The 19,172-nt window shown below is 49.4% G+C and overlaps 1 protein-coding gene across 2 annotated transcripts in view; it reads left to right on the top strand.

The window, feature by feature from the left end:
- CSMD2 (CUB and Sushi multiple domains 2) overlaps window positions 1-19,172 on the top strand; it is a 683,354-nt gene that overhangs the window by 345,220 nt on the left and 318,962 nt on the right. For both annotated transcript variants that reach the window (XM_027967572.3, XM_060416549.1), the window contains exon 7: window positions 14,613-14,690. In XM_027967572.3, the coding sequence (XP_027823373.2) occupies window positions 14,613-14,690 (78 nt within the window). The remainder of the gene's footprint in view (window positions 1-14,612; window positions 14,691-19,172) is intronic.

Here is a 19,172-nt window from a genome sequence, read left to right as displayed (position 1 = left end):
ACCAGGCCCTGCACCAGGCCCTGCACCAGGTCTGCACCAGGCCCTGCTCACACACAGATCACACAGACTATCAGCTGCTGTTGTTCAGTCGCTCAGTCGTGTCCGACTCTTTGTGACCCCATGGACTGCAGCACGCCAGGCTTCCCTGTCCTTCACCAACCCCCGGAGCCTACTCAAACTCATGGCCATTGAGTTAATGATGCCATCCAACCATTTCATCCTCTGTCGTCCCCTTCTCCTCCTGCCTTCAGTCTTTCCCAGCATCAGGGTCTTTCCCAATGAGTCGGTTCTTCACATCAGGTGGCCAAAGTATTGGAGCTTCAGCTTCAGCATCAGTCCTTCCAATGAATATTCAGGGTTGACGTCCTTTAGGATTGACTGGTTTGATCTCCTTGCTGTTCAAGGGACTCTCAAGAGCCTTCTCCAGCACCACAGTTCAGAAGCATCAGTTCTTGGGCACATGTCCTTCACTGATGGTCCAACTCTCTCATCCGTACATGACTATTGAAAAAACCATAGCTTTGACTATGCAGACCTTTGTCAGCAAAGTGATGTCTCTGCTTTTTCAGCATATCAGTGATGAAGCTCAAATTCATTCACAGGCCTATGTGAGTTTTTCTGCAAAATCACAAGGCCTTCTCCTATGGGGCTATGGTTGCCTCACTTTTCTCATTTGACTGGTAGCTTTTAAACTTTGTTTTGTTAATCTCATCCTACCATTAAAAAAAAATACATCTTTTCTATTACAACCTGGACACACATATATATCTGTAGACCTAAAAGGAAAATGTCACCAGGTGCTATTTACCCTTAGTAAGTATGATGCACCCTGAAAATTTCTTTTCCAATTTTTAGTATTAGTTGTAACTTTTAAATCGATTTCACAAGTCTGTAGCAAGGAACAACCCATAGTCTGAAAAATGGTGTTAGTTACGAACTTCTCAAAAGTAGGCTCTTTCTTATCCTCTCTCTGTCCTCCCTTATCCTCCCACAGCATAGCCCAGAACAGGATTTGCACGTTGGTGTGCACCAGTGTACCAGTGTTTCAAGAACTTGGCATTTAATAAATATTAGTTTATTCAGTTCTAACAGCAGCTGTGTGAAGCAGGTACTACTATCAGCCTCATCTTACAGATGAGGACTGAGGGCTGCAGAGAAGGTTCCGTGGTGGCTCTGGGTCTCAGCCATGGAAAGTTGGAGCCCAGGTTTGAATGCCAGCCAAGCTCATCTGGATCTGGCATGCTAATACACTGCGGTGTGTGCCACCTGTATTAATACATGATTCTCCCCTGGGAAATTTCTCTAGTGTTTTCTGGACTGTGCGTACATAGTGCAAGGGTCTACAGCAATCATTTGGAGACTTAATTGACAACGTTGTAAAGCAGGGTTTCTCCGCCTCTGCACTGTTGACATTGTAGCCTGCATAATTCCCTCCGGTAGGGGGCTGCCTCAGGCACTGCAGGCAGTTTAGCAGCATCCCTGGCCTCTACCCACAAGATGCTAGATGCCAGCAGCACCCACACATGTGTGTGTATACACACACACACACACACACACACACACACACACACACAGAGTTAAGACAACCATAAATTCTCCAGACTTTGCCAAATGTCCCCCGAGCACAAAATCACCCCCAGTTGAGAACCACTGCTCTTAAGGAACAAAAACTTTGGAACCGCTAAAGAACATTCTAAGTTTTGCTACTTGTAAATTCAGTCCCAAAGAATAGCAGAGGTAGGTTTCAGTCAGGGGTCTAGGAGGAGACGGGAGCATACTTCCTGCGTGGCTGTAACTGAAGGTTTAGTGAACGGTCCAGCTACAAAGAGGAGGGTGAGATTAAAGGAACCCAGAGCAATGATGAGGTCCCCAGGGAATAAACAGCCGAGTGGCCTTTACCACCCTAGGGGAAGAGTCAGGGGAGGGGGAGCAGGAGCTGGAGCCATTGAAGAGGGGCTGCCTGGCAGAGCTGAGGAGGCTGACCACTGCCAACCTCCAGGGCAGGAGGGGGTGCTGGGAATCTGTAACCAGTGCAGGAGGGCACCCCAGGAGTCACTAACCAGATCCTGCCCTTCCCTCCATCACATCTGCTGTGCTTCCCACTTGCCAACCCAACAGGAAACCAGGAACAAGGGAACAGAGGGCCTGCCCTGGTCTACTCTGTACCCTAGGCAGCTGGCCGCTTGGACTGGGAGGCTTCCTTGTTCTCTGGCTGTCCACAAAGGTCCGGCTCTGGGGCACAGGACAGGGCGGAGAAGAATGGGTCTAGGGAGTCATCCGCATGGGACTAGCTTCACCCGTGCTCGGCTTTATGGCCTTGGAATCTCAAGGGATGGAGGGCACTTCAGAGCCAGTAATTCCCAACTCCTGTTATCAGTGGAGGTTTTGTCCCAGAGAAACAATAAGAAAATTAAAATAAATAAATGTAACTGAAGAATTGATGCTTTTGAACTGTGGTGTTGGAGAAGACTCTTGAGAGTCCCTTGGACTGCAAGGAGATCCAACCAGTCCATTCTAAAGGAGATCAGTCCTGGGTGTTCATTGGAAGGACTGATGCTGAAGCTGAAACTCCAGTACTTTGGCCACCTCATGTGAAGAGTTGACTCATTGGAAAAGACTCCAATGCTGGGAGGGATTGGGGGCAGGAGGAGAAGGGGACAACAGAGGATGAGATGGCTGGATGGCATCACCGACTCGATGGACATGAGTTTGAGTGAACTCCGGGAGTTGGTGATGGACAAGGAGGCCTGCTGTGCTGTGATTCATGGGGTCGCAAAAGAGCTGGACACGACTGAGCGACTGAACTGAACTGAACCTACAACACAACGCATTCCCTTCTTGTCTCAATCCCATCAGAATTTAGGGCTGCTCACGGCTGCACACAATTCTAACCAAAACCACGTGGTAGCCGAGGATCTGAGTTCTAGGCTGGTGCTGCCTGGAGCTGACTGTCGGAAGGTGGGCAGTCGCATTTCATTTTTGAGAAATGTGTCCCTTGTGACATTACCGCATGATAGCACAGAAAGACCCACATGACCAGACCAGTCTCTGCTCTCAAAGAGAGCAGGTTAAAGAGAGGGGCAGACATGAGTCTGTCGCTTCTGTGCTATATGAGAAGAGCTATAATCGAGGCCTGATGAAAGGTTCTGGGAGTGGATAAAGGAGCAATTCATGTTGTTGGAGACACTTAAGGAAAGCCAGACTTCAGTGTGAGTCTCAAAAAGAGGCCAGACAGACAGTGGGAAAAAGCCTTCCAGGTAGAGCTCAAGCAAGACAACAGGAAAGTGCTAAGTCTACGGAACCACAAATACCTGAGTGTCTATAGCACAGGTCAGCGAACTACAGCCTGCAGGCCAGGCTCAGCTCTCTGCTTGTTTTCATGTGGTCTTCAAGATAAAAGTGGGTTTTACGCTTCCTTTTACTTTATTTTTTTTTAATCTGGCCATACCACGTGGCACACAGGATCTTAGTTCCCTGACCCGGCCATCAAACCCACACTCCCTGTATTGGAAGCATGGAGCATGTATTGGAAGCATATATTGGAACCACTGGACCACCAGGGGAGTTCTCACATTTTTAAATAGTTGAAGAAAAAAATAAATGGTTGAAGAACATTTCATAACACATGAAAATTATATGAAATTCAAATTTTAGTGTCCATAAATGAAAGGTTATTGGAACTCAGCTACGCTCATTAATAGACAAATTTCCTATGACTGCTTGAGTGCTGCCGGAGTTGGATAGTTTGCAACTGAGATGAGGCATTTTACAGGAAACATTTGCTGACCTAGAGTGAAGTCTGCAGTCACGAACGGCGATGGGCAGCTAGAGTTATGAGGCTGGAAAGTGAGGTAGGCAGTCACATCAGGTCATAAAAAGCTGCCGTGAAGCTGGGCTCCATCCCAGAGTGGTGCTTGTGCTCGTGCTCAGCGCTCAGTCATATCCAACCCTGTGCGACCCCATGGACTGTAGCCCGCCAGGCCCCTCCGTCCATGGGATTCTCCAGGCAAGAATACTGGAGTGGGTTGCCGTTTCCTTCTCCAGGGGATCTTCCAAGCCCAGGGATCAAACCCACTTCCCTTGCATCTCCTGCATTGGCAAGCAGATTCTTTACCTCTATGGGGCAAAGCCCCCCACAGTGGTGAGACGTTGATCAGAAGTTTTAACAAGAGCGGAGACATGATCACATTTTCATTTTTGAAAAATCTTTGCTCTAGAATGAAAATAATGGGAGACAGATACGCATTTTTGGACAATGAGAAGCTGACACAGACTTACCTGGTGGTCCAGTGGTGAAGACTCTGCACTCCCAACGCAGGGGAAACACGTTCAAACCCTGAAAGGGGAACTAAGATCCTGCATGCCTCATGGCATGGCCAAAAAAAAATTTTTTTAAATGATGACAGTGAAGATCCAGAGTTTAGGCAGAAGCAGTAGGAAATGGAGAGGGGAGATAGACCAGAAGAGCTCCTTCTGTGATCGGCCACCCTGGACTCAGTATGTGTCAGGCTTGGGAGTGAGGGGGGGTGGGGGAAAGAAGATGAATGAGTCAGAGATGAATCTTAGGTTTTTAGCTTGAGTAAGTGAGTGAAATAAATGACAATATTAACCAAGATGGTCCCTGGCAGAGGCAGATGGGGGACGGAGCTTGCTTGGGATGCATTGATTCTGAGGTAGTGTGGGATGCCAGGGTTTGGGAGACTATCTGATAGACAGTTGTCTCTTCTGTCAACCTGTAGCTCAGAGAAGAAGGGTCTTGGCTAGAGAAAAAGATGTAAAAACTTTCAGGCAAAGTAGAGGCTGAGGTCACCAATCCCATCTTAAGGCATGAGTCCTCCCATGCATGTAGCAGGAGAGAAGTGGGTCAAAAGAATGGGCTTTCCAAGTGGGTTCCTTGGAGACCGTGGGGTTCTCCCAGCAGCTGTTTTGCAAACGGCTGAGCAGGTGGAATTTCCACCCCAACTTCACCTAGAGCAGTCCCTCTTTGATCTGTTTGTAGCAGGCATGTACCTAAGCAGGTTAGAATAAGTTCCTCTGCCTAAAGTATTTGGCAAGCCCAAGAGTTGAGGTTCTATAAAATTCCTTCCTGTTCTGGAAAAGCACTGAGATTGTGTCTTCAAACCCTCTGTCTCCAGGTGAGGAATATTTCCAGTCCTTCTCATTGTTTCCTTGGGTGTTTTGGTTTTGGTTTTCTTTTTTTAAGCCTACAAGGAATGACAGTGAGAAGAGCCTTTCTTAAATGCCCACAGTGGCCGCTGATCACAAGGGGTGAGGGGCTACCCTGGAGGGAAGGCGGCCCCCTTCACTGTTGCTTTCCTCATCTGAAGAGGGAATAGTCATTTTAACCCCACAAGGTGACTAGAAGTTAAAGGAGCTCCTGGTAAAATGCCTGACACTTGGCAGGCGCTCTTGAAATGGGAACTTGAAGCTTCCTACCTAACTCATCACCTTGACCCCTGTTCTATGGGAAACCCTCAAGCAGTGAGAGCGAGCTGGTAGCTCTGGCTGCTTTCACGTGTTCCCCTTGCTGTTGCTCTGACCCGATACCTCCCTGCAGCCAGATCCTAGCCTGGCCCCACAGTCCCTCCCACTGCCTCTCTCAAGTCCAGCCTAGTGACTGCGAGATTGGGAGGTTTTCTGTTCTTGAGAAGTCCCATGCTGAGTCTCAATTGTCTGCCCAAGAAACATTTCCATTTGAGAACAACTGGCATTTTCTGAGATGCTGGAGGCTTTTTATAGTAAACAAGCTGAAGCTTCTGATTTTCACATACACACATTGAGTTTTTGCTTGTGACTGATCCACAGTCCCGGGCCAGTGCCTCCGGCACCCCGTGGTCCATGATCCGACTTATTTGCTCTATTCTTGTCGGCCGTCTGATCTGCTGCCAGACCCTTGGTGGCCTCATTTCCAAGTTTAGGCCTCTGGGGTCCTCAGCATGAATCTCAGGATCCCGGGGGCTGAGGACTCACAAAGCCAAGCTCCTGAGTTCAATCAATAGTGAGCCTAAAGGGAAAAGTGAGTGTGAACACATATGCGACACCCCCTCTCCTTACCAGGCTTCAAGTGCCATGCCTTCCTCTTTCCAGAAGTGAATTCAAAGCACAAATTCTGTTACAGTGGGTCATTCATCCGCTCAGTCATCAGACTCCTTGGAAACCTTCTATGTGCCTGGCTCTGTGTCTGCCCCAGGATGCAGACATAGGAGCCCGTGCGCCAAACTGCTAGAACCAGATCTGATGGGGCCATGTAATGAGGGCTTCAGCAGAGGTCCAAGTGAAGCCTGGAGAGGGCACTGCCTTCTCCCTGAGACATAGAGACAGAGAGAAGATAACCTCTGAGCGAGATGGAGCCAGGACGAGAAGAGGAGAAAGGATGTTCCAGGGAGAAACGACAGCATCACAAAGGCGACTGAAAGCAATAACCCGTGGCCATAGTGATTCCCTGAAACATCCGTCTTCCGGTCATCTCCTCCAGCTGACTTCTGGGAAGTTACTCATGAAGATGGCTGCACAGCCCATTATTAATAGCAAAGCATTTATCTATTCTTTTTCAAGTTCTTTTCCCATTTATCTTATTCCAGAGTATTGAGCAGAGTTCCTTGTGCTACAAAATAGGGTCAGGGTTAGACACGTGTGTGTGTGAGACAGTCACTTTGCTGTGTACCGGAAACTAACATAACATTGTTAATTATACTCCAATATAAAATTAAAAATTTTTTTAAATAGCAAAGCACTCCCCTAGGAATTAGAACATGTCCCCTCTTACACTGTTACCCATAAACCATGGGCCACCCCTGATGCCGTCCCCCTTCTACTATGCCAGAGTCCTTCTCTACTTTAGGAGTTCCAGCAGCATGGTGAGTTTTGTGTGTTAACCAAGAAACTGAACCAGTAGCTCCCAACAGAGCACTACTTACAGTCTAAATTGGGTTGATGATTCCTTTCCCACCATATTTTAAAAATCACCCAGCTTTGGAGGGAATCTGCAAAAATTTCTCAACTATCCATTATCCTTCAGCACCTGCATTCTTAGCAGTGGTCATTGCCAGAGTTTTGAGGGATCTTTTCATGATTTTGGTACGTTTTTTGCTCTTCATTTAGCTGGAGCAGTGAATCCAAGCCAGGAATGCACTGAAGCAAAGCACCCAGGTGATGCCTTTGTCAACAGCAGCTCTCGCAGCATTCAGAGCATCTGGGACTATTTTCATCCTCTTCCACGTCACTTGTTCCAGCAGTCTTCGGCAGAGTTACTCCATCTGAAGTTTTGCCAGATGCTCACTTAGTTTTTCTTTTTCCTGGTCACTAATAGTAACATTCTAAATGCTCAGTGACTCTTTAAATATGTTTCTCAATTTGAATATTGAGAAACATTTCCTTGCAAGAATATGGCATCACCTTTGGTCACAATAACCTTTCCACCTTTTCCTAGGTCATGAAGCAAAACATCTTAAAGACTGAGGGTTTGGCTTACTTTTCCAAACACTGTACCATCAGTAGTAGCAGCTTTGTTGGGTTCATTCTATGACACCAAACCTTGGAGCTTCGGTTCAGTTCAATTCAGTCACTCAGTCATGTCCAACTCTTTGTGACCCCATGGACTGCAGTACGCCAGGCTACCCTGCTGCAACTGCTGCTGCTGAGTCGCTTTAGTCGTGTCTGATTCTGTGCGACCCCATAGACGGCAGCCCACCAGGCTCCCCTATCCCTGGGATTCTCCAGGCAAGAACACTGGAATGGGTTGCCATTTCCTCTTCCAATGCATGAAAGTGAAAAGTGAAAGTGAAGCCACTCAATCGTGTCCAACTCTTAGCGACCCCCCTATCCATCACTAACTTCTGGAGCTTGCTCAAACTCATGTCCATTGAGTCAATGATACCATCCAACCATCTCATCCTCTGTTTTCCCCCTGCCTTCAATCTTTCCCAGCATCAGGGTCTTTTCAAATGAGTCAGTTCTTCACATCGGGTGGCCAAAGTATTGGAGCTTCTGCTTCAGCATCAGTCCTTCCAATGAATATTTAGGATGAGTTCCTTAAGATTGACTGGTTTGATCTCCTTGTTATCCAAAGGACTCACAAGAGCCTTCTTCAACACCACATTTCAAAAGCATCAATTCTTCAGTGCTCAGCTTTCTTTATGGTCCAACTCTTATATCCATATATGGCTACTGGAAAAACCATAGCTTTGACTAGATGAATCTTTCTTTGTTGGCAAAGTATTTCTCTGCTTTTTAATACGCTGTCTATATTGGTCATAGCTTTTCTTCAAAGAAGCAAGTGGCTTTTAATTTCACAGCTGCAGTCACCATCTGCAGTGATTTTGGAGCTCAAGAAAATGAAGTCTGTCACTGTTTCTACTGTTTCCTCATCTGTTTGCCATGAAGTGATGAGACCAGATGCCATGATCTTCATTACTTAAAAACGAAAATCTGGTTCTCCCCTGGTGGTCCAGAGCTAAGACTCTACACTCTCAGTGCAGAGGGCCTGGGTTCGATCCCTAGTCAGGGAACTAGATCCCACATGCACCAAATAAGAGGTCGCTTGCATCTTCACCAAATTTTGTATCTTTGGCATTAATTTTGGTGAGATGAGCCAGTGTGCCAGACCCTGGCTTGGTCTAGCAAAGGACAGTGAGTACTGAAAGCATTTCTGCAGGGCATTGATGGCCAGCCCAGCATGGAGCTTGGGCTGTTATAACCCCAAAGTCAACTTTCATCCTATTTCAAATGAGTGTACGGAGAGCATTTTCAGTACCAAAGACTCACTGGGCATTGGCAGTTTCCAAAGTGAACATGATGGACTGGACACTGGAAGCCACCAGTATCCTGGAATCCCCGTTTCTTAGCTTTTGATGTATTAGTCAAGGAAGGAGGTAGGTAATCTTAGTTCTTGCGCCTTCAATTCCTAATTCAGCATTCAGTGTTTTCCTGTCCTCTATTGTAAGCACGCCCTTTGAACCTCTGTGGTTACAGCAGAAATCCTGTTGCTGGTCTCTGTCTCCATTTGTAGAAATTGTGGCAAATGGAGCAGGGTTTATCACAGGTTTGGGCCGCTTCTTTAGCCCAACAGTTACAGTGTCCACACGCAGCATCACACCTTTCCTGATTTCCACCGGATTAGCACCTTTGCTAATCTCAAAGCCTTCCATGGCAATCAAGCGTGCCAATGCACTCTCATTGGTATTGCCATCCCAGCTTCTTCATTTGTGTGTTGGCAGCATCCCAATCACATCTGATGCGATAGTTTTATATCCTTTAAGTCAATTGACCTGGCAACAGATACCTCATCTTTTGTGACTTCGAGGTGTCCCCAGCCCTGTTCTGTGATCATTCTTCCCACTCTTCTTCATAGTAAGGATTTCCCCATCTGCTAGAAGGTCTACACCTTGAGGCATTAGGCCTTAGGCATCTTCACCAAATTTTGTATCTCTGGCATGAATCTCTGTGAGATGAAGAGCTAGTGTGCCAGACCCTGGCTTGGTCTAGCAAGGGACAGAGAGTGCTGAAAGCATTTCTGCAGGGCGCTGGCGGCCAGGCAGCGAGGCAGGCCCTCCGTGAGCAGGGAGAGGTGGAACACAGCATGCACACCCAAGTTTCCAAAGTGGTGATCAAATTTCCATTAAAAAATAAAAATTATGGCCTGTCAGCAGGCCACATTTTTTTTAAATGTTTGTTTATTTATTTATTTGGCTCTGCTGGGTCTTCGTTGCAGCACACAGGAGATTTAGCTGAAGCATGGGAACTCTTAGTTGTTGCATGTGGGATTTGGTTCCCTGACTAGGAATCAAACCCAGGTCCCCTGCATTAAGAGCGCAAAGTCTTAGCCAGTGGACCACCAGGGGAGCCTCAGATTTCCATCTTTAAGTAACCTTTTTGAAGATGGGCTAGAGACAGTGACTCAGTGAACAAAAACCAAGCAGAAAAGGATGTGTTTAGGGCAGGAGTGGCGTAGAAGATAGAAGGCTACACATTGGAGAGATTTTCTGAGGTTGAATGGGCTGGATTTAGTGTGGATGAAGGGATGGCCCAGCCAGCAGGACAGCCAGGTGCTGGGGAAAGACAAGTGGTCAGGTGAGTGCAGGGGCTCCCTATTGTTCAGGGAAGTCTGAATGCGCTGGAATGAGGAGCCATATATTCCATGTACTTCTGGGTTCTTAGAGCCGTGGTGGCAGATTAGGGCACCCTCCCCTGTCTCCTTCCCCAGCAGGTCCTTGTCTCCCCTAGTTCAGCCGATAACGGATGCCGCAGACTAGAGAGGCATTTGTATTGCCAGATTCTTCTAGCTAAATGTGTACCATGTGTCCCGCTAACCTTTACAACAGCGGGAAAAATGTCTAGTAATTAACCAGAATATAAAGGATGAATGGAGCAGCCTGGCAGTCTCCTGCAGTCATTATCATTCAGAGGAGACGAATGTACCTACCAAGATTTCCATCAACCAGTTAAAGCCAGCACTTTTCTCTTGGGAGTCCTGACTCTGTTCACAAACAGTGCAAACACAGGTAGAAGTGTGAATTATATTTGTATGTGAATGTTTGCAGCCACGCATACTCAGGAGCACAGAGGTGTTCTCGTGGGTACGCTGGTTGTAGACGGATATACATGGGTTTGTGGCATGCACGTGTGCACGGGGGCTGTGCGTTCAAGTGTTGCTGGGACCAAGGAGCCGGCCCCAGGCTGACTTTCTCTCCCTTTCACCAATCATGACAGAATCCTCTTGAGACCAGTGCTTCAACGTAATGCCATAGGTGCTACGCTAGTGGGCGCTATAATGAATGAATGTTCGAACAAGACCAAATGCACCCCAGAAATTCTCCAGGTCCTTGCTGTTTTGCCTTTGGGTTCTGGTTCAGCAGTGGAGACCTAGAGAGAAGGGCGCCCTTGTTCTCTTATCCTTCACACTAGGTCTGCCCTCGTCTGTCCAGCTAGCTCATTCAGTCAGCCACCACACACTTGGTCAGGCTGAGACAGATTAGCTGTCCATAATCCAGGGTGTACCTGCTTCCCTTGGCTTGTCCCAAAACTGTGACCCCACCATATGGAGGCGGTTTCTGGAGGCTAAGATCCCTGGTGACGTGGTCGAGTGGTATCCCCCAGCCAGGTCACTTTCCTGACCCATTCTTCAGTTCTGGCGATGGCTTGGGCCACCTGTAGGCGCCACCTCCCCAGAGGCTGGGCCAGGGCCAGCTGGACCTGGACATACTTTTTCTGAGAGGTTGCATTGTTGGTGTGAGGAGCCTCTGCCTACAGAGCTGCGGCCCCTGCATTTCCCAAGCTTACGTGGGAGGCCCACCGACTGCAGGAGTGACCCAGCCTCTCAGACCTGGCTCAGACGGGCAGAGGGTCCCAAAGTTTGTATAAGGAGCTCCCTCCAGCTTTTCAGATTCCTTCGTCACAGGTTCTTGCCATCGCTTTAACAAACTCCAGCCTGTGGCGAGTAGCAAGACACGAGAGGAAGAGTGGAGTTAGTCCCTGGTGCAAGGTGTGATGGTGTCATCCAGTGACTATAAGCACTGATGTATCAGTTAGACAGTCTTTCTTGGAGAGGACCAGTGGACAGAATGGACATAGGTTGCCCTCTGGGGCCTGGAGGTGGGGAAGGGGCAGGAGCCTCTTTCTCAAAGCAACCTGGGGAAGAGAGGAAGAGGGCTCCCCCTTTGACACCCCTCATGTCCACCGGCATCTCAAGGTCCCCCTTCAGCAGCTACAAGGAAAACTCAAGCAGTGTTTGCCCTGAGAAAGGCATCCCGGGGCTCTGGCTTCCTTCTGCTCCCCCTCCTCCAGTGGACACTAGAACCTGAAACTAGGGGCATGGGAGGACTGGCTTGCCTCCTCCTCCTTCACCAGATGCCCTGAGCCATCTCTACAGACCTGCCCTCAGACGGGCTGCCCTTTGTCATAAAGACCCCTCTCCCCACCCCTGCCCAGTGCTGGGACCACTTCTGTTCTCCTGTGTGCGTGCATGCTAAGTCACTTCGTGTCCGACTCTTTGTGACCTCATGGACTGTAGCCCACCAGGCTCCTCTGTCCATGGGATTCTCCAGGCAAGAATACTGGAGTGGGTTGCCATGCCCTCCTCCAGGGGATTCCCTACCCAGGGATGAAACCTGCACCTCCTACATCTCCTGTGTTGGCAGGCAGGTTCTTTACCACTAGCGCCACCCGGGGAGCCCCTCCTGTTTTCTTAGGGATGCTGAATCAGAGGACATTTTTCCCTTGCTGCACCGTTATTAGCTAGGCTTGAATAATGCATGTTTCCCTGCTAATACGCTCTGTTTGATAATGGACCTACGTTAGTGTTCATTGGAAATTTTCCTGCTGGATACACATGGAGAGTAATGCACATTTATAAAAAGAATTTGAATGCATGTTGAAAAGTGGTGACTCCGTGGTAGTAACTGAATTTTATCAGGCATTCAGCTTAGACAGCAGCTAGCTGGGATACCAACCTCTGGGGAGCTTTTTAATATATGCAGAGCAGGGATGAGCAGGGGGGTGGGGGCTGCAGGGAGATGGACCGCTTTGCACACCACACTGCGGGCTTCAGTTCCTGTATTGCCATGTTATCTCAGGTGCAGAGTGAATCCCTGAGTCTCCAAGGGCTGAGCTGGGGAGGGGGCAGATGCTGAAAGAGATTGACCATGCCCTTGGGATAACTTTGGGAACATGTCACACGAGAAGATGCTGAGGTCCCACCAAGAGCAAAGCTGCCTCCTGGCTATGTGACCCACAGTAAGTCACTTAAACCGCTGTGCACCCCAATTTTATTATTGACCCAGTATATATAATAACTACCGGTTAGGGTTGTTAAACATGTAAGGACCAAATGAAATGATTATCGAGGGCCCAGTATGGACAAGGCGCTGTTCTAGGCATTGAGGACAAATGAACAAAACAGACAGAAATCTCTGCCTTCGTGGAGCTTACGTTGCAACGTAGAGTGACAAAAACCACTAAGAAAATGATATGTATGACCGAAAGTTAGGGATAAAGTCCCTATCTTTAGGGAAGGGGATAGGGAGAGATGGGTTTGGAGGTATAGTTTTAAGTGAGTGGTCAAAGAAGGCCTCGAGGAGAAAGTAGTGTTTGCTTCAGAGGCTTCAAGGAGAAAAGGGAGCAAGTTATGAAGATATCTGGGGAAGAGCCTTCCAGGGAACTGCCAGGCTGGAGCGAGCAGCTGTTGTATTATTGGAACATCAGAGGGGCGCTTGCAGCCGGAGAAGAGTGATGGAGGTGGAAGATGGGGTCAGAGAGGTCTCAGAGAGGGCCGATTAGTCCAGGCAGGCCCTTTAAAAGACTTTGGCTTTTACTGTAGAAGAGTTGGGTTGTCCCTGAAGAGTTTTGAGCAGAGATGTAATTTGGTCTGACTTCTGTTTTAACAAGATCCCTCTGGATCTCATGTTGAGACTAGATTAGACGGGGGCAAGCGTGGATGATGGAAGACCGTGGCAACAAGAGGGAAAGTCTCAGAGATCTGAACCAGGGAGATAGATATGCAGGCTGCCTTGGGGATGTATTTGGAAGTTTGCTGATAGATCATGTATGGGCGCAAGAGAAAGAGAGAGGTCGGTGATAGTGATTTAAGTTCTAAGGTCCTCAGTCCAGGGCCTGGTATGTAGGAAGTGACAGTCACAGTTGTTTCCACTGCTGGTACCAGTCAGAGCAGAGCTGAGCTGTCTGGTGGGGGTTGTCTGGGATTCAGCAGAAAACCAAGCCATATAATCAGAGACAGGATGAAGCCCTGGGTAACCAGTAGAATGCCTTGGGTCCACAGGGATACTGAGACCCAAAGGAGATTGATGGATTCAGAGGAATGACCTTTGAAATTGTGGAGTTCTGGCTCTGGGGCTATTTGTGTGCTATTTGGCCAAGTCCTGATGAGCTATGGACTGGACTCAGTATTTGATCAAAACCAATTCAATCCATCAGGCCACCACCTGTGCCAGAAACCATCCAGTGACCTCCCAGGCTCAGCTGCTCCTGCCCACAAGGTTGGCTGCTATGGGCTGGGCTTGGCCAGGCAGACTGGCTCTGCTCCTCATGTTCTCATGCTCCTGGGCCAGCCACGTCTCCTCCCAGTGATGGCTGAGATTCAAGCCGGCACGCCTAATCTGTCAGGCACCCTACAAGTCTTTGGACATGTCAAGGCCTCCATAATGACCAAACCCAAGTCACGGGGTGATGAAATACACTCCACCTCTTTCCATCACATTGCAATGGGTGTGGATACAGCGAGGGTGACAACTTGGGGACCTAATCCAATGTAACACCTGGCCAGGGCTGATTCAGAAACTGGTCAGACTGGATCAGGTGAACAGAGCTACAGAGGGCAGGCTGCAGGGCTTCCCATGTCGCTCACTACCAGTTTGCAGGTAGATCACCCTGGCTGCCTCCAGAGTGCTATAAAGTGCCAGCCTCTGTAGCACCTCTTTCTCCATGTTTGAGACCCTGCTGCACTTGAACCCTACCCTTGGCATATCTCTGCACATAGAGGCTTCTGACTGTGACCCATCATGGAATGTCCCAAGCTAAGAGAGGGACCATTCTAGAGGGACCTATCCCCAGTCCCAGACGAAAACTTAACCTGATTTTTCTTTCGTTCACCTCTTTTCTAGTCAAGAAGCAAATTGAGTTGAAGTCTCGAGGCGTGAAGCTGATGCCCAGCAAAGACAACAGCCAGAAGACATCTGTGTGTAAGTGTCCGCCTTGCTGAGCCTCTTGCTTGACGTCAGACCCGCCGGCGCTGCGACCGCGGGGAAGCCAGATGCTGCCGCAACCGGTGTCGTTTCAGCCCCGCTGCCCGCGGCCCGGGTCTGCGCATGCGCACACTGACCTCATGGCCAGTGAGCAGCCCCGGGGCCTGCCCTTTGTCTTCTCGAGTTCCTCCTTCACATCCCGTCCCGCCTCTTCTTTCTCCCTCACTTCCCATTCTAACGACAGTCCAGGGAGTCATTACTGCTACATTTCTTTCTTTATTTTTCCTTTTGAATCACTTCCACCTGCTAAAACAATCCTTTTTCTGGCTCCTCGTCTAGGAGTCAGTGAATGCCAGCTGGGATACTGGAGGCTTCAGGGCCCTGATTCCAGCTCCCAAGGCAAGATTGGAAAGGGGAGAGAGGGGAATTCCTAGAACCTTCCACCATGGTCTATGGACCTGGCTGGCAAAGTGTGGACTAGAGGGTGGGGGTTTGGCGTCTTGAGCCGATGGGGCGGTGCTGGGGGTGCTCTCTGCTTAGACACTGGGTGGATTCTGTCCTTGAGCACATGCTCCTGCCGTTGGTATTTGAAAGATCAAAAGGGTGATGTCCAATGCTGGGGAATGGTCTGGAATGTCGTCACCCCAGAAGAACCTGATCAGAGCCTGTGCTAAGGGGGCTTTTGATCTAGAGCATAGGAAGGTTTGCTGGAAGATTCTGGGCCACTCCAGGAGGCTGGACTTGAAAGCAGAGCAGATTTTTCCAACACTCCTTTTTCATTCTGGAAGTAGAGATGAGGAGCCTCCCTTGCGCCTCGGAGCCTGGCCTTCTGGTGCCTCCTCCCTCCCTTTGCCTGTTTGTCTCATGCCTGTCTCTCTCTCCCTCACTTTCCACCTCCACTGTCCTCCTTCCTTCCACCTTCCTCTCCCTTCACTCAGTCTGCTTTCCCCTCTCTTTCTCTCTACTCTGCTTCCTGCTGAACCCCTCCATTTCTCTTTCACCTCCACATGCTCACTTTTCCCATGATGCTAGAAGTACTTGCTGGAGAGAGGCAAAGAGCGGGCGTGGGTGGTTCCAGAGCGCCGTGCTTTGGCAGCGGGGAGCAGGGGAAGAGGCAGTTTGGTCCCAATGTCCTGATGACACCGAGCCTGACTGTGACTTTTCTCTAGTCTTTCCAGTCCTCCAATTGGAGATGGGCACCACTCCTCACCCCTGGATATGAGTGTGTCTGGTCAGCCTGCCACAAGGGGACTGGGTGGCAGAGGGCAGCTGGGAGGCCCTGCTTCTGCATTTGACTAGGGGCCTGAGGGGTGGGGCAGAGGGTCAGATCAAGAGTTGGCAGAGAAGACTCGAGACACAGGCTGGGCCTGCATAAGCTCTTTCTGCAGCCACAGAGGACCAGAGGAACCAAGGCAGGCCTTGAGTCCACAGGCAAACTTTAAGGAAATTGATTTGGGGAGCAAGTTTTTATCCCAGTTGTATCCTTGGGTAACTGTGTTACCCCAGGTACTAAACTAGTGCCTTGGTTTCCACATCTGTAAAATGGGGCGGCAAAACTTTACCCTCTTTCCCCCTAAGGATGGTGTTAGATCTGAGATGGGCGTTCCTGACCCAGGACTTCAAGAGGTCTATGAACTCGTAAGGAAATCACGTATGATGTTGTGGGTGCATTTGGGGATGGCAGGGAAGGGTCTGTGGTTTTCATTAGTTCTCAGAGGAGCCCAAAACTCCCTCCAAAAGATGAAGAAATCCTATTTTAATAAAATAATGCAAAAGCTCTTTTAAAAAATTACCATTCTCAACAAAGTGCTGCTTTCCTTTCTGAGATTCTCGCAGAGGGGGATGGGTGTGTGGCTTAAGCTGCCATGATCAGGTCCCCGAGTGTGTGCAGGGCCCTGGCCCTTTGTGTTCTGCCTAGATTCCCTGTGGACAGATGTTCTGAACTTCAGGGGAGGCGTGGGCCACACCTACATCTCCTAGCTCCTACTTACTGCCTTCATCGGAGAGACTGTGGGCACCCTGAACCCCGGCCGCTGGTTCTCACCACCACGCATCTGCGCCTTCCTTCCCTTTTGATGGGAGGCATTGTCTGTCTGAGTGTGTTGTGGCTTCTTCCTCGTCATAGAGACCGGGGCACAGACCACCTTCCCATCTTTTCTCTCTGTAGCCAACAACAAATTCATGCTACAAGCACTAGGGGCTGGTTTTCAGCAGGCGGGGGAGGCTGAAACTCAGGAAAGAGGAGGAAAGTTTTTGCCTCTGTAATTTGGACAGTAAACTGGTGGCTGGGATTTGGGTTTGCTTGTTTCTGGGGAGCTTTGAAGGCTCACATAGGGATGCTGTCACCTGCTCAGTCCTCCCAGAAAGAGAGAGAGCACTGGTTGGGGGGGAGGGTGCAGTGGGAAGGAGGGGCCTGATCACAGCTGGGCTCACAACTTCCCGCATGGCACCTGAGCCTTATTTCGGGCTGGCTGATTAAAGGGGTTGCAGTGGGGTTTCCTTCACATGTCAGGGGTTGTGGTGTGGTGGGTAGGTTTCACCGTGACCTCGGCTCTACCATCCAGCCACATCCTCATCTGTCAGCCTCAGCTCTGCTTGCTGAGTGGTGTCAGTACTGAACAAGAGGGCGAGAGAAGGAGGCAAGAACCTGTAGTGTGTTTGGAATGTGCTGGAAGGTAGAGTGTGGTTCCTAGGCAGCAGGGACTTTGGGAGGAGAGTGGCTGGTGTGCAGGGTGGAGGAGACAGGGCCTAAAGAATGTGGGCACTTAGCTGAGAAGCCCTCAGGAGGGATGGATCAGTGGTGAGGCCAGCTTGCGGGCAAATGAACCAGCAAGTACCGCTCAGGGCTCCCCTCTCTCTCCTGCCCCCTGGGGATCCAAGATCCTTTCTCTTGCCTTTCTCCTAATTGCAAAACAGGAGACTCCAGGAGGCAGGGGCTTGCTCAGCTTTTGGAGATGACACTTCCATGGTATCAGCCCAGCCTGAAGGGTCCTGGTCCGAGGGGATGGTGATGCAGCTCAGCTGAGGATATAAAAGCTTTGGAAGTAGAGGTTTGGTGGGGAACGGGATGGGAGCAGGGGACAAGCGTCCAGTGGGAGTGACTGGCTTTAATCTGGCAGTGTGGAACGCTGGATAAAAGGAGGCTGCCCAGGAGGCCTTGTGCTCATCGCCCCACAACCAGGAGGGCATCCAGTCTCTGGCTTGAGCACGCAGTCCGTCCAGTCGCCGAGGTTACCTAGGCCAGCCACGCCCTGGGCTACCTGAAGATTCGAACAGGTTTCTAACTGTAAAAATGAGCTTCAAAACCAGGCTTGAAATGAAACTAAATGAGCCAAAAGTGGAACTCCCCCTGCCCACTTCCATCACTCATGAGCATCCTCACAGGTTCCCAGGCCAGGAAGGCCCCTGGCCCCTCTCCCCATGCCCTACTCTGCCGTGAGCCCTGGTAACTCTTTCTTTGCCACAGACGTTCCCATCACTTCACGTCTGTCCCCACTATCAGGTTCTTGCTGTCCTTTACCTGAACAAACACAAAACTTCCTAATTCATTTTTCAGTAACTGCCCTCCTCCTGAGCAATCCAGAGCAATCCAGTTCTTACAATGCCCTTCTCCACTCAGGTCTCTTCCTATCTTCTTTAGGATCAGACTCAAGTTCCTTCAAAGTCTGACCTCTGTAACCTCACTTTCACTCTTCCAGGCCATTCACTACCCTCCCTCCTTTTCTGGCACAACTTGCAATTCTGTTTCCATGTCTCCGCCTTGCTCCCCAGGCCCATCTGTTTGCCTGAAATGCCATTTGTTTGTTAGCATGTATCTAAATTCTACTATCTCAGAAGATCCATGTTAAATGCCACCTCCTCCAGGCAGCCTTCCATGCTTCTCTCAGGAATATGAGATAGGTCCTCTCTCTGAACTTCCTTGTAGCTGCATCTTTCATTACCTCCCCACTGTGGTTCCGTAGTTTCTTTCCATAGTTCATATCTTCACTGGATTTGGAACTCCTTGAAGACAGTGAAGTGATCATATCTGATACCTGACATTGACATCTCCCACCATATCCAAGTAGGGTCTTGTATACAGTAGGAGCTCACTGAATGCGTGTTGTGTACCATGTGTAGGAGTGAGTGGGTGAGTGATGGAGCACATTGCTCATATGATGGGATATTGAGTGGGTGGGAGGATAATGGACCAACTCAGAGAGCATTGCTCCAGACTCCCCATCAGCCTAGATGTGGTTGTGTTGATCGTGGGTTTGGTGAGGGTTTGATTGGAACTCCAGTTCCTGGTCATTGAAGGCCAGGACTCCAGAGGTGCGAGGGAGTTCTCATCTCACAGCATCTCAAGAACAGTGACTGCAGGGGCCCGAGAGTTTCTGCCTTCTCCACGGAGACAGGAGAAAACTGAGTTTTGTGTGCATCTGCCGCCTTTGACCAAGCTTCTCCTTTAGCCTAGAGGACACACATGTGGCTTTTTAAAAA

This window comes from Ovis aries, chromosome 1 (genome assembly GCF_016772045.2).
Source record: "Ovis aries strain OAR_USU_Benz2616 breed Rambouillet chromosome 1, ARS-UI_Ramb_v3.0, whole genome shotgun sequence".
NCBI lineage: Eukaryota > Metazoa > Chordata > Mammalia > Artiodactyla > Bovidae > Ovis > Ovis aries.
This window is presented reverse-complemented; position numbering and strand designations above follow the sequence as displayed.